Here is a 16,040-nt window from a genome sequence, read left to right as displayed (position 1 = left end):
ACATTTTAGTCATTTAGCAGACGGTCTTATCCAGACCGACTTACAGGAGCAATTAGGGTTAAGTGCCTTGCTCAAGGGCACATTGACAGATTGTTCACCTAGTCGGCTCAGGGATTCGAACCAGCGACCTTCCGGTTGCTGGCCCAAAGCTCTTAACCGATAGGCTACCTGCCGATCACACATTTACCTTGACTCTGTGTAGGCGTATGATGTCTCCCATTTTGAAGATTTTAGGGTGTTCCTCAAGCTTGTCACAAAAGATGGTACAGCCCACTTTTTTATTTGATTGGTCTGTAATCTTCAGTGTGGAGCAGTAATCTATTGGGGATAGAAGTCAGGACCACTGTCAGATCAAATTCCAGATATGGCCTATCCAACAAGACAGTCTGATGAATACTGAGACGGGCCCTAGTATGCACATCTTATTGCAATGTGATTTGAGACATCCCAAAATGGTTGCTTGCTTTAAACATACTTTGACGTTGGCTTTCAAAGGCAATGTCTGTTCTCAACCTTCTTATGCTGCCTTTCTAATGCAGTGTTTCTCAACTCTGGTCCTTAATACCCTCAACGGAACGCATTTATTTTGGAGCCCAGACAAGCACACCTGATTAAACTAGTCATCAAACCCTTGACTACTTGAATCAAGTGTGTTTATTCGGGTCTACAACAATGTGTACTTTTGGGGGTACTCGAGGACTGGAATGCCGAAAAACAGTGCTCTATTGGAAGTGATTTGTCTCATTTAAATTACAAGGGCCATTGAATGCTGCAATAGAGGTCCACCCGCAAAGACAATTTGATTGTAGAGCTTGTCTGAAATGCTGTTTGTGCAAAGCAGCACACAACAGTACACAATGTAAGAAAGACACTCACCGGACAGTTTATTCATGAAAATGGATCGCTCCTACAGACAGTGAGTCACGTTGCCGTGGCTTGCTATATAAAGCAGGCAGACAGACATCGAGGCATTCAGTTACTGTTTGATTGAACGTTAGAATAGGTAAAACGAGGACCTAAGCGACTTCGAGCGTGGTATGATCGTCGGTGCCAGGCTCGCCAGATCCAGGATCTCAGAAACGGCCGCCCTCCTGGGCTTTTCACACACGACAGTGTCTAGGGTTTACCGAGAATGGTGCGACAAACAAAAAAAATCCAGTCTGCAGCAGTCCTGTGGGTGAAAACAGCTTGTTGATGAGAGGTCGAAGGAGAATGGCAAGAATTGTGCAAGCTAACAGGCTGGCCACAAACAGGCAAATAACGGCGCAGTACAACAGTGGTGTGCAGAACGGCATCCCGGAACGCACAACTCGTTGGTCCTTGTCATGGATGGGCTACTGTAGCAGACGACCACACCGGGTTCCACTCCTATCAGCAAAAAACAAGAAGAAGCGGCTTCAGTGGGCACGCGATCACCAACGCTGGACAATTGAGGTGTGGAAAAACATAACCTGGTCTGACGAATCCCGGTTCCTGTTGCGTCATACTGATGGCAGAGTCAGGATTTGGCGTAAGCAGCCTGAATCCATGGACCCATCTTGCCTGGTGTCAACGGTACAGGCTGGTGGCAGTGGTGCATCGCCGTCCAATCTGCAGCAACTGCGTGATGCCATCGCGTCAGCATGGACCAACATCTCTGTGGAACGTTTCCGACTTGTAGAATCCATGCCCCAAAGAATTCAGGCTGTTCTGGAGGCAAAGTGGGGTCCGACCCGGTACTAGATGGATGTACATAATAAACGGTATATAATAACACTAGGTTTCTATGCCGAGGGGTGGTAAGGGGTCATCTGGCTAACACTTAACTCTCAGTATTCTCTTCGCTGTGTAGTCAAGTGGGTAGCGTCAGCCAGCCAAGCGGCTCATCCATCTGCCACCCCCACTGTGTCTCAACAGATGGATTCTCTTAATATCTCCCTTCTAACTGCTGCCACTAGGATTCAGTAGCATGACAATACATGGTCAGTTAATGCTGTCCTACGAACACTGCTGTTTTATTTATTCACTCATTACTCAATCCAGTTTGGCTTAAGGGGGAACTCTTTGTATGAGGCTCCCACAAACAAAAAGGACCCAAGGTACAGTTTGCAGGCGTTGGGAGACACACTAGAAAATGTGAATTGGAAAGCCATGGACTTATTACTGTCATTCATTATTGAGCTCTTTCTTTCATTACGGTACATACCGAGACAAGAGTGGCTCAGAGATTACTACTAACAGACTGTCCCCTCAGGTCAAACTCTAGGCATAAATGACTTGGCTCGTGAATGTCGTGCTCCTCAAATAATATCAAGTTTGTTTTGCTTGCTATGTAAACGCCTCGTGAAAATAAGCAGAGCAAACCCCTGACCACAGAAGAATAATTATTTTGTAAGGTACTTCCACAAAAAATGGTAAACGTTGCAAGTTGGATCACGCACAGATTACAGCTTTGCAAAGCATTAATACACGCTTTGCTCAGGCCCCATTTTCCCATCAACTATACTTAAGCAATAAGGCCAGAGGGGGTGTGGTATATGGCTAATATACCATGGCTAAGGGCTGTTCTTATGCACAACGCAACGCGGAGCCCTTAGCCATGGTATATTGACCATATACCCCGAGGTGCCATATTGGTATTATAAACTGGTTACAAATGTAATTAGAGCAGTAAAAATAAATGTTTTGTCATACCTGTGGTATATGGTCTGATATACCACGGCTGTCAGCCAATCAGCATTCAGGGCTCGAACCACCCAGTTTATAATTGCGATTTTGTCATTTGCATCACAGGCACTTGCATTCAAAATGGATCTTTCATGCAGAGTTTTCCCTCCGGACATTCTGGGCCACTGATTCAATTGGACAAGATGGCCCAGCACAGTGTACAGTACATCAAAATCAAGTCCGATATCTACAGGGTCGGTTGAGTGGGATGAGGATTGATTTTTCACCACTTTATGTCAGCTTGCATGACAAGATCTAATGCTCGATCAATGCTTAGGGTGTGTTAAGGCAGAGATTAACTACACAAGGACACAGTGACTCAGTGACTGTGGTTTAATCCAGGCTGCTGTAATTTACTTTGTAATTTGTGTTTGTATTGTACAATTTAAAAAGTAATTGGTTTTGAATAGTAGCAATAAAGAGCAGACACTGTAAATGTTGAGTATCCGGTTGTTCTGTTCTGGAGATTATTATTGGACAACCATAATAAAACCATTGGCGATAAAAGAGTTGAAGAGAAGCTAGAGATGAAGAATATTAGGTGGATATAATAATAATAATAATATGCCATTTAGCAGACGCTTTTATCCAAAGCGACTTACAGTCATGCGTGCATACATTTTTGTGTATGGGTGGTCCCGGGGATCGAACCCACTACCTTGGCGTTACAAGCGCTGTGCTCTACCAGCTGAGCTACAGAGGGGGAGAGAAGGAGAGGAGAGGAGGGGAAGAGGAGAGGAGAAGGAGGAGAGGAGGGGAGAAGAGGAGAGGAGGGGAGAAGAGGGGGAGGGGGAGAGGAGGGGAGAAGAGGAGAGGAGAGGGGGAGAGGAGGGGAGAAGAGGAGGGGGGAGAGGAGGGGAGAAGAGGAGAGGGGGAGAGGAGGGGAGAAGAGGAGAGGGGGGAGAGGAGGAGAGGAGAGGGGGAGAAGAGGGGAGAAGAGGAGAGGGGGAGAGAAGGAGAGGAGAGGGGGAGAGGAGGGGAGAAGAGGGGGAGGAGGAGAAGAGGAGGGGGGGGGGGAGGAGGAGAAGAAAGGAGTCAGAGAATAGATGCCATGAGGACAGGAGGGACAGAAAGGAGTCCGAGAATAGGTGCTATGAGGACAGGAGGGACAGAAAGGAGTCCGAGAATAGGTGCTATGAGGACAGGAGGGACAGAAAGGAGTCAGAGAATAGGTGCTATGAGGACAGGAGGGACAGAAAGGAGTCAGAGAATAGGTGCTATGAGGACAGGAGGGACAGGCTAGGACAGAGTATGTTCGTATAACAGCATGAGAGCGAGGTTCCCCTACCTCGGACAACCACTCTGCTTGCCCTTCTGCGCTTTCTAAAGCTCCTCAGCAAGGTTTTTTTCTGTGTGAACAAACCTCGCCACACTGCCTGACTCCCGGCAAGGGCAGCCCAGTTAAAAGGCAGTCGCAGCACTTCCAAGTCAAAGGTTGCGAGTCGAAGGGCTGAGCAACACCACAAGGACTCATATGTACCCTGTGATGTTGGGTGCTTAGAGAGAGGGTGCAGAGAGAGGTCCTCTTATTCCAATTGCCAGCCTCCACCTCACCTCCCCCTCCCGCCAAACACTACGCCTCTACAAACGCTTGTTTAATGAGATAACAGTACAGTAACCCCCACCCAACCTACCCTGGATGACACCACCTACAGACACACCAACAAACCCCTTATTATCTCGGAGCAGCAGGTCAGGGGGTCCAGTAGTCATAGCAACCAGCCTGTTGGTTGAATATGGACTTCAAAGTGCTTTGCTGAGTAGGAAGTGTGTCCTTTTCTGTCTGAAAAGTATGTTAGCACAGAGCCAACACCTTGAACTGAGCTCAACATGGGGCTGGTGGAATATTATCATATTTGTCTATACCATGTTAGTGCATTTGCAGGGCAAGTTGACCTACCTGTCCCCTTGGTCCGGAATGGCTGCTTGAAGAAGGTGACCACAGCGTAGACGTTCACCACTACCCCAGGCGTCAGGTCGCTCAGTGGGGCGTAGGTATACTTAACCACCTTCGCTGCCTTAGTGACCTGAAGACAAACACTACTACATTACCATTCAGGATCGGACAACAATTTAAGTAAAGAGAGAATGTCTATTTGTAAATGACTTGAGAGAGAACAACGGTCAGTAGTAGAGACTGGATATGAAACATAAGGTCAGTCCCTAAATTGATCGGTTTGACAGAGTAGACAGAGTAAAACTGTTTTGGGATCAGTAAGAGTGATTTAAGTGGAAGGGCCATAGGTCAGCTATTTTACATGTATTCAGTATCAAAAGATCATACAAAACATGACACACGCAGGTTCACATTGGGATAACCATCTGATGACATGTGAATCTTCTGACAGCCTCCATAAAACCAAGGTCTTTGAGCTAATGAGGTCACAGACTGACCTCAGTGCTGACTGGAGAGGTTCTTTTGCTGGGTACAAATGCTCTCAGGCTTACAGTAGATGGCCACACCTAGGACACAGAGAAATGCACTTCAGGAAACTAGGGGTCACATTTTATTAAACCCTTCCCTTAATTATCAAACAACGTAGGAACCCATTCCCTGAATATGTACTCACATACACCCAGGCATCATCTCCAGCCAGCTGCAGGTTACAGGCATGGAGCTTGTCTTTGTGAGCTGTGGGAGACTTGCCCACAGTGAAGCCAGCCACCAGCAGCACGTCCTGGGGGAACAAACACATGCAGCAGAGACAGAGAGAGGAGATATAACACCACCTCCCCCCAAAAATAAACCAGTGTAAAATAGGTTTAATATAGGTCAATGCTATCCGGGATCCTTGGGATGTCCCTACCCTAAATCCTACCCTAACATTAACCATAACCCTTCCCTAACCATTTTAAATTTCAACTTTAATGGGGGGTAGGGAAGTCCCAAGGATCCCGGATAGCACGGACCGTTTAATATAGCAGAAATATCAGCTTGTGAGTAATATGCTACACTCAAAATAGAGATAAGCCAGTTGTATTTTTCTTGGGGAGCAGTGTGTGACTGTCCTCCAAACGGTTTAACAGTGTTCTCTGACATAACTCAAACAGCAGACAAAGGGAAGGGAGAGATACAAAGGAATCATGTTACAGTGGATTACACAAACCACTGTTTGACAAGAGTACTCTACAGCCATGATAGCCAATCCCTTTTCCCGCTACGTCTGCTCAGAATGTGATATTCTTCTCCTCTCAGGGGTGTTCTGAGACAATAGGTCAGTCATGTCTAACACTGGTGCATCACTCAGCTCATTCAGCTTCCTGTTTGTGCATTGGTCTTAAACGACGTGGATGCCTGAATCCTATCACTGGTTTTGAGTGTCATTTTATCCAGGTTAATAGAAAGATTTGCTGATCTGTCACCACCGTTACAGAGCATGTCAACACTGTCACAGAGAGAGCATGTGGGATGTCAACACTACTACAGACTAGAGGACGTAAATAACCAAAATGACTAACATCCTGTGCCTTTGCACTTAACAAGGGTTTCTCTGATCCTCAGACTCTGAATAGCATCCCTAAAATCAAACTGCAGACTTAATCTACTTCAATGTAGACGATAATTGCATAAGAACTCTCTCCACAAGGAAGACGCTCCCTCTCATTGGTAGTGTTACAATTTTGATCACAAACACTACGCCTCTGACTAGAGCTCTGATCTGCGTGCTACAGCAGCTAACGCTCCAATCATCTCTTCGAGGATTATCCCCCTCCTAAAAGCAAAGAAATGCCGTCTTGTCACATGCTTCATGCTTATGCACAGCACCTTTTGACGCATGATGTTGTGGATATGTGACGACCAAAAGAGAGAAAGAAGGCTGGGATGAAAGCTGGTTTGTGAGCAAAAAAGAAAGAGAACCCATTGTTTCCCAGCACAAAGTGGGCCAAGAATCACAATTCAACACAATTCTGTTTATTCCTTTGACTGAAAACCCTAAACAAAAGACTAAAGGCGCGTCTGTCTTTTCTGACAAGAATCCATTGCGTGCCTTCAAAGGGTTGGTAAAACAAATGCATTCGAGGCTAAGCATTCAGGTACAATATGTAACTGGGGATATGCATTCAGTTACAAGTGAATAACAAAATGCAGTGTTATATTCTGTCAGAGAACACATCCACCTACACCATTACATTCCAATTCAGATTTTTGTACCCAGACCTCATGAAGTGCAAATCAGGACCATGATACTTTCAAGTGCCCTTACACATGAATGCAACCAGATCTTTATTTATTACACTTTGTTTGAGATCCTATAGGGAATGGTAGGAGACCTACCCCTTGACTGACGGATTCGGAGTAGTCCTTCGCCAGCGCACCAAACAGGATGACATTGATGGACGAGTGATCTGGGGACATGTCCTGTTGGGAGTCTTCTTCTGACGGAGGCAGAAGGTAGTGTACACATGCAGCAAATTAGACAGATGCAAGACATATACAGAAAATACCTCAGAGCCTGTAAGGCTTTATAAGGGTATTCTCTTATTAGGGCTACAGTTCAATTAATGTCACCTAACTCCAATTTCGAAATTGGGTAGTGCGTAATCAGTTTTCCTCTTGTCATGTGTCATTGCATCTCTTAGAGAGCTATTTAGAACTTGTCAGAAACGTCCAGATCAACTAGCCCATGTCAGCTAAAGTTTTTTAGCCTATAGATTTTGTAGTAATTTTTGAGTTATGGCAAAATGTATAGAATTGCAAGAAAATGAGCTTTAAAACTGCAAAATGTTCTCTACACGCCATGACAAAATGTGTAGAATTGCAGTAAATAAGCTTTAAACCTGCAACATATTCTCTCCGCCAACAAGAGGGGTGTGAACAGTGTGTCATGAACACTGCTTTTGACCAAATAAATCGACCGCTCTGGGTTGTGGAAATGTCAGCAGAAAAACACATAAAAAGTGAAAAACATAATAAAAAAATAGTACTGATAATTCTGAGTCACAACTAACAGTTGGTGTGGTAATACAATTAATACACAAGACAAAGAAACAAGGCATATTTCACACTTGCCCCAGAGAAACAGGGCAATATTTCAAATGGGTTTGAAGTACTGTATTAACAAGCGAGATAACTCTCTCTGAATAAGCAGTGCTGCTGTATGAATGTTCATCATAATGCAGAGGGATAAGTGTAGCATGGCCGACACAACAAAGAAGAAATTGCCTTTTTCAACAATCCTATTAAGATCCATTCCAGCTGAACGGCTTACAGTGGGAATGAGACAATCGAGCCAGCTGAGATCTAACACAGCGAGCTACATGCCCTCCAAGGAAACTCAACCAATGCGTGATTGGGCAGTCACTCCTTCATTGTATATGCCTACATCATTCTAGGCCTACATGTTTTCTCATATACAATACCTTGAATCACAGTCTTCAGGACATAGTTGTCTTCTCCCATGGATACCAATGGCCCTTTGTGAACTACTCTCCCCTGGCAGAATAGCAGAAAAATACAAAACTTTAGATGAATGGTAAAACATTTACATCGATTAGTGTTTTATATGCTGCCACTATAGTCATATCGGTCAAGTCCTAACTTCATACAAATCTTTTCACAAGTCAATTAGCACATAACTCCCTTAGACGGAAAATGGAGGAGGGGGAGTGAATTTGTTGTTACTTGCTTTGCCTGCTTTACAATTATCTGCCCATAGTGTACTTGGAAGAAGGATAAGGTAAAAAAAATAAAACGTTTAAAAACTGTGGAGAAACGAAAGAGGTACATGGATAAATAGACCGAGTGAAAGGAGTGTGAAAACAAGAAAGCAGGCACTGGAGGATAGGAGCGAGAATGCAAGAAAGGGAGAAGAGAGGGATTTCTGGAGATATAAGAAAGGAAGGGAAGGGAAGAGTGATGGAAGGGTTTGACCTGACCGAGACACACCTTCACAGTCTTGCCAGTGCAGTCTGAGGTAGGGCAGAGGAGTGGAATGGAGATCCTCTGGGGTTGAGCGGGAACCTGGGTGCTGGGACCGGCCCCGTCCTTGACCACATGGACAGGCATGCCTTCAAGAATACCTGATGAAAAACATACATTTACATTTTAGTCAATTAGCAGACGCTCTTATCCAGAGCGACTTACAGGATAAATTAGGGTCAAGTGCCTTGCTCAAGGGCACATCGATTTTTTACCTAGTCGGCTCAGGGATTTGAACCAACAACCTTTTGGTTACTGGCCCAACACTCTTAACCGCTAGGCTACCTGCCGCCCATACAGTATGTAGCCTATTAACACAGAGATAACAGATACATCTGTTTAAAAAAATTGGCCTACTATGTAATGGCTAAACTTCAAAAGATAACTGATGCATCAAGAAGCATTTTACCAGGTAAGTTGACTGAGAACACTTTCTCATTTACAGCAACGACCTAGGGAATAGTTACAGGGGAGAGGAAGGGGGATGAATGAGCCAATTGGAAGCTGGGGATAATTACATTGGGAATTTAGCCATGACACCGGGGTTAACACCCCTACTCTTACGATAAGTGCCATGGGATATTTAGTGACTACAGGGAGTCAAGACATCCGTTTAACGTCCCATCTGAAAGACGGAGTCCTACACAGGGCAATGTCTCCAATCACTGCCCTGGGGCATCAGGATATTTTTTATTTTAGAACAGAGGAAAGAGTGCCTCCTACTGGCCCTCAACACCACTTCCAGCAGCATCTAGTCCCATCCAGGGACCAACCAGGACGAACCCTGCTTAGCTTCATAGGCAAGCCAGCAGTGGGAAGCAGGGTGGTATGCTGCTGGCATATCACAAAAGCCTTAGGAGAGGTGTTTTAGATGCATTCCCAGCAGGTGCTAGATTGTTACCTGTCAGTGTGAGTACTTGTTTGTTTTGGAGGTATTTGACTGGTGCATCCGACTCCCACAGTGCTACATTGTGTGCCCACCAACGGCAGAATAAGAAGAACAGCCTTGGAGGCAGCCAGTCAGTTAACCATTTAGTCAGTCAGAATTAAAGATTTTCCTTCCAATTTCGACAAGGGGGAAGGAGCCACAGGCACAAACATGTGAGCCCGCTAGGAGGCTCATTGTACTTAGATCTGTCAATTGCTTACTTTTGAAAAAGCGTTCCGACTTAACCAAGAACATCTCAATTTTATCTATAAATCACTCACGGTCACAACTCTCTCTAGGGCAGTCTTTGACATCCTCTCTCCATGTAAAACTAAAAGAGGATAGTCTGGCTCTTGGCTCTCTCCATGTGCATCTTACCCTCAGAACAGCGGCAGTGACACAGTGGGGTTGAGGAGGGGTAGAGAGGCACCAGCTGTAAATACCACCCACAGCCCTGGAGCTTGGTGCCAGCCTGTACCCAGTGAAATGGCAGACGCTCTGGCCTAGGCCCAGCGGTGGAGAGACAGCTGCCTCACCCGTTCCTCAGTCTCCAACCCCCAGCCCTGCCTGGCTCCTTCAAACCACAAGGCGCTCATTAAGTAGAGGCTAATTCCAGTTCAGCCAAACAAATGATTGATGGAGAGGTTTAAATGGCTGAATCATGCTGGAGAATGAGGGAGAAATATTGGCTACTATGGGTTTGTAGGTTAGTACATTCCAGTGTTCTGTAGCGGTTGACCAACTGAGTGATATTGAGGACCAAATTAGACGTAAACTACACTACATTACATAATGCTCTCCTGAACTGAACACTCCCAAGCAGGACCTCAATATTGAGAGTGGATAAGTTCCCAGATGTCCATTATCATTGGCCAATGGTTAGACTATATTAGTCACGCGTAAACAAGCTAACAGCCTTTGGCACTGCCATCTTCCAGGGCCCTGCTTCATGCCTCCACTGAATATTAGCAGAGGAGTCATTTATCAAGGGGCTCAAGAATTATTATCATTATTTAATTTTTTTAGAAGGTGGATCAGCAAATAGATTGTGGCTTCTATCAATGTAATTGTCTGGATCATTTTGAATCCCCTATATATATATATATATATATATATATATATAACACACACACACACACACACACACACACACACACACACACATACATATACAGTTGAAGTCAGACGTTTACATACACTTAGGGCTCCCGAGTGGCGCAGCGGTCTAAGGCACTGCATCTCAGTGCTTGAGATGTCACTACAGACCCCCTGGTTCGATTCCAGGCTGTATCACAACCGGCTGTGATTGGGAGTCCAAAGCGACTTACAGTCATGTGTGCATACATTTTTACGTATGGGTGGTCCCGGGGATCGAACCCACTACCCTGGCGTTACAAGCGCCATGCTCTACCAATTGAGCGACAGAGGACCACAATACATGGTATCTACAGATGGGGACTGGCACACAAAGTTTCCTTGTATGCAGATGACTTATATATCTCAGACCCTGAAGCGTGTGTCCCTGAGGTAGTGGACCTACTGCGTAGGTTTGGTGTGTTTTCAGGTTATACATTTAATTTCTCAAAAAGTGAATGTTTTCCTATTAAAGAATTAGCATTACAAATTCCACAGAATATTATTCCATTTCGTATGTCCAAGTCTGGCTTTAAATATTTAGGGATCAATATCACCCGTACCTTGTCTTCCCTCCATGATGATAACTTTACTCCCCTGATTAGCAAACTTAAAGTGGACTTTCAGAGATGGAGTATTCTCTATTTTACTTTAGCTGGTAAAGTGAATTGTATCAAGATGAATGTATTGCCCAGATTTCTGTATTTGTTCCAATGTCTCCCTCTTTTTTTTTTTTACCAAAGTCTTGCTTCACTTCAGTGGATAAGCTTATATCTTTATTTTTTATGGGGCGGTGGGAATCCAAGAATACATAAAGTATTCCTCCAGAGAGATAGAACACACGGAGGACTAGCCCTTCCTAACTTTATGTTTTATTACTGGGCAGCGAATATACAAAAGATTGTTTACTGGCTTCACACCCCAGGAACTGATTGGTGTCAAACAGAAGCCAACTCCTGTTTCTCTTCCTCTTTGTCAGCTTTAGTCACCTCCAATCTTCCTCTTTCAGCTTCGCCCTACACATCCAATCCAATTGTTGTCAATACTCTTAAAATTTGGACTCAAATCCATCAACCATTCTGTGATTTCTCTATTCAAGGTCCTATATGTAATAATCACCTCTTCCTTCCAGGCAAACTGGATTCAGCTTTAAGGCTGTGGCAGAGGAATGGCCTTACTAAGTTTAATGACCTTTATATTGATAGCACCTTTGCTAATTTCGAAGACCTCGCTATCAAATTTATTTTACCACATTCAAGTTTATTTAGGTATTTCAAAATCTGCCAGTTTATTCCCACTCAAAGCCCAACCTTTCCAATTATATCACCCGGATCGGGTCTGGATGCCCTTTTGAAAACACATTTTCAACTAAAGGGACTCATATCCCGTATTTTTTAGATAATCATGTCCCTTGATAACCCGTCACTCAATAAAATCAGATCTGAATGGGAAAGGGAACTTGGTGGAGAGATCTCTGATGAAGTCTGGAATGGTATCTTACTGAGGGTCAATGGAAGCTCCTCTTGTGCCCGGCTCAGCCTTGTACAGTTTAAGGTACTTCACCATATCCATTTCAGTAAGGCCAGACTTTCCAAATTCTACCCAAATATTGATGGTACATGTGACAGGTGTAAAGGCTCCTTGGTGGACTTGACCCACATGTTCTGGTCCTGTCCCCATCTGGCAGATTATTGGTCCACTATATCTAAAACCCTTTCTGAAGCATTTGATATGAAGTTGCAGCCTAGCGCAGAAATTGCTATTTTTGGAGTACCAAACAACAATCCTTCTCTAACCAATAGACAGCTGGATGCCATTGCCTTAGCCTCCCTGTTAGCCCACAGATTGGATTGGAAATATATCATCCTCCCTTAGCCTCTCTATGGCACAAAGATCTGATGCTGTTCCTACAATTAGAAATACCATTAGAGGGTCAACCAACTGGGACCTGATGAACAGCTCCAAACACTTCCTCCAAATTAGTACTCTTGGCCCCACCCCCACCCCTTGAGATCACTGCTGTATAGGCCTATAAGATCACCTAATCACATGAAATTGTTAGGCTATTACATTTTTGCTTGTATTGAAGTAACATTGTTGTATACTTTTGTTTTGTTTTCTGACAACTCAATAACTTTCAATTTTTCTTTAAATGTGTTTGGAGGCATTCGGGGGTAAGAGATGGGAGGAGGGAGGTCGAAGGGGGACAAAAGGGGGGAAAATGTACAATGTCTTTACATTTGATCTTTCATTAACTGTGAATACAAATATTATATATACACCCAAAAAACTAACATCTGCAGAGCTGGGATGGTTGTATCCCCCATATATACAGTGAGGGAAAAAAGTATTTGATCCCCTGCTGATTTTGTACGTTTGCCCACTGACAAAGACATGATCAGTCTATAATTTTAATGGTAGGTTTATTTGAACAGTGAGAGACAGAATAACAACAAAAAAAAACAGAAAAACGCATGTCAAAAATGTTATCAATTGATTTGCATTTTAATGAGGGAAATAAGTATTTGACCCCTCTGCAAAACATTACTTACTTGTCATGTTTGGTGGCAAAACCCTTGTTGGCAATCACAGAGGTCAGACGTTTCTTGTAGTTGGCCACCAGGTTTGCACACATCTCAGGAGGGATTTTGTCCCACTCCTCTTTGCAGATCTTCTCCAAGTCATTAAGGTTTCGAGGCTGACGTTTGGCAACTCGAACCTTCAGCTCCCTCCACAGATTTTCTATGGGATTAAGGTCTGGAGACTGGCTAGGCCACTCCAGGACCTTAATGTGCTTCTTCTTGAGCCACTCCTTTGTTGCCTTGGCCGTGTGTTTTGGGTCATTGTCATGCTGAAATACCCATCCACGACCCATTTTCAATGCCCTGGCTGAGGGAAAGAGGTTCTCACCCAAGATTTGACGGTACATGGCCCCGTCCATCGTATCTTTGATGCGGTGAAGTTGTCCTGTCCCCTTAGCAGAAAAACACCCCCAAAGCATAATGTTTCCACCTCCATGTTTGACGGTGGGGATGGTGTTCTTGGGGTCATAGGCAGCATTCCTCCTCCTCCAAACACGGCGAGTTGAGTTGATGTCAAAGAGCTCGATTTTGGTCTCATCTGACCACAACACTTTCACCCAGTTCTCCTCTGAATCATTCAGATGTTCATTGGCAAACTTCAGACGGGCCTGTATATGTGCTTTCTTGAGCAGGGGGACCTTGCGGGCGCTGCAAGATTTCAGTCCTTCACGGTGTAGTGTGTTACCAATTGTTTTCTTGGTGACTATGGTCCCAGCTGCCTTGAGATCATTGACAAGATCCTCCCCGTGTAGTTCTGGGCTGATTCTTCACCGTTCTCATGATCATTGCATCTCCACGAGGTGAGATCTTGCATGGAGCCCCAGGCCGAGGGAGATTGACAGTTATTTTGTGTTTCTTTCATTTGCGAATAATCGACCACCAACTGTTGTCACCTTCTCACCAAGCTGCTTGGCGATGGTCTTGTAGCCCATTCCAGCCTTGTGTAGGTCTACAATCTTGTCCCTGACATCCTTGGAGATCCTTTGGTCTTGGCCATGGTGGAGAGTTTGGAATCTGAGTGATTGATTGCTTCTGTGGACAGGTGTCTTTTATACAGGTAACAAGCTGAGATTAGGAGCACTCCCTTTAAGAGTGTGCTCCTAATCTCAGCTCGTTACCTGTATAAAAGACACCTGGGAGCCAGAAATCTTTCTGATTGAGAGGCGGTCAAATACTTATTTCCCTCATTAAAATGCAAATCAATTTATAACATTTTTGACATGCGTTTTTCTGGATTTTTTTGTTGTTATTCTGTGTCTCGCTGTTCAAATATACCTACCATTAAAATTATAGACTGATCATGTCTTTGTCAGCGGGCAAACTTACAAAATCAGCAGGGGATCAAATACTTTTTTCCCTCACTGTATACACTACCGTTCAAAAGTTTGGGGTCACTTAGAAATGTCCTTGTTTCCGAAAGAAAAGCTTTTTTTTGTCTATTAAAATAACATCAAATTGATCAGAAATACAGTGTAGACATTATTAATGGCTATTGTAGCTGGAAACGGCTGATTTAGAGCAAACTGGCTCTAACCAGAATAGAAAGAGGAGTGGGAGGCCCAGGTGCACAACTGAGCAAGAGGACAAATACATTAGTGAGAAACAGATGCCTCACAGGTCCTCAACTGGCAGCTTCATTAAATAGTACCCGCAAAACACCAGTCTCAACGTCAACAGTGAAGAGACGACTCCGGGATGCTGACCTTCTAGGCAGAGTTGCAAAGAAAAAGTCCAGTGTCTGTGTTCTTTTGCCAATCTTAATATTTTCTTTTTATTGGCCAGTCTAAGATATGGCTTTTTGTTTGCAACTCTGCCTAGAAGGTCAGCATCCCGGAGTCGCCTCTTCACTGTTGACGTTGAGACTGCTGTGCAGCGCTACACCATCCAATCTGGTATGGGCTTAGTGGGACTATCATTTGTTTTTCAACAGGACAATAACCCAACACACCTCCAGGCTGTGTAAGGGCTATTTTACCAAGGAGAGTGATGGAGTGCTGCATCAGATGACCTGGCCTCCACAATCCCCCAACCTCAACCCAATTGAGATGGTTTAGCATCCTACAAGTGCTCAGGATATGTGGGAACCATTCCAGGTGAAGCTGGTTGAGAGAATGCCAAGAGTGTGCAAAGCTGTCATCAAGGCAAAGGGTGGCTATTTGAAGAATCTCAATTATAAAATATATTTTGATTTGTTTAACACTTTTTTGGTTACTACATGATTCCATGTGTTATTTCATTGTTTTGATGTCTTCACTATTATTCTACAATGTAAAAAAAATAGTAAAAATAAAAGAAAACCCCTTGAATGAGTAGGTGTGTCCAAACCTTTGACTGGTGCTATATATATATATATATATATATATATATATATATATATATATATATATATATATATATATATATATATATATATATATATAAATAACATTATTTTGGTTGCAAGAATTTTGTATAATAATTTAAATTGATAAACTCTACGTTTTGAATCCTGCGTTGTTTTGTGTATCAGTTCATAAACCATGTGCCATGGAATCGGTACATCGAAAAGCTCTTCCCAACTATTTTGCAATCTGTATGGCACAGCTGTCAATGTTTTGGTCCTTAAATTAAACTGGTATACTTTATTTTCCCCCGCTATTTTCTTTAACCAATAATAATCATAATTGTACTTTATGATACCCAAGTCTCCTCTTAATGATAGGACATTGCAAAATCCAAGCCATTTTGTTAAAAACCCAATTGCCTTAACATTAGCCTGTAACATAGGTTC

The 16,040-nt window shown here is 43.7% G+C and overlaps 1 protein-coding gene across 4 annotated transcripts in view; it reads right to left on the bottom strand.

Moving 5' to 3' along the window:
• The window catches only part of pot1 (protection of telomeres 1 homolog), a 44,383-nt gene that overhangs the window by 15,355 nt on the left and 12,988 nt on the right, over positions 1–16,040 (bottom strand). For 3 of the 4 annotated variants that reach the window (XM_041849493.2, XM_041849495.2, XM_041849496.2), the window contains exons 2-8: positions 8,594–8,727; positions 8,068–8,140; positions 6,983–7,083; positions 5,277–5,384; positions 5,101–5,169; positions 4,607–4,733; positions 188–318 (exon numbers count right to left, since the gene is read on the bottom strand). In XM_041849493.2, the coding sequence (XP_041705427.2) occupies positions 188–318; positions 4,607–4,733; positions 5,101–5,169; positions 5,277–5,384; positions 6,983–7,083; positions 8,068–8,140; positions 8,594–8,713 (729 nt within the window). In that variant the 5' untranslated portion in view covers positions 8,714–8,727. The remainder of the gene's footprint in view (positions 1–187; positions 319–4,606; positions 4,734–5,100; positions 5,170–5,276; positions 5,385–6,982; positions 7,084–8,067; positions 8,141–8,593; positions 8,728–16,040) is intronic. The other variant, XM_041849494.2, reaches the window with a different exon arrangement.

This window comes from Coregonus clupeaformis, chromosome 26 (assembly GCF_020615455.1).
Source record: "Coregonus clupeaformis isolate EN_2021a chromosome 26, ASM2061545v1, whole genome shotgun sequence".
Classification (NCBI taxonomy): Eukaryota; Metazoa; Chordata; class Actinopteri; order Salmoniformes; family Salmonidae; genus Coregonus; species Coregonus clupeaformis.
The sequence above is the reverse complement of the archived record's forward strand: the minus strand, read 5'-3'. Positions and strand labels throughout refer to the sequence as shown.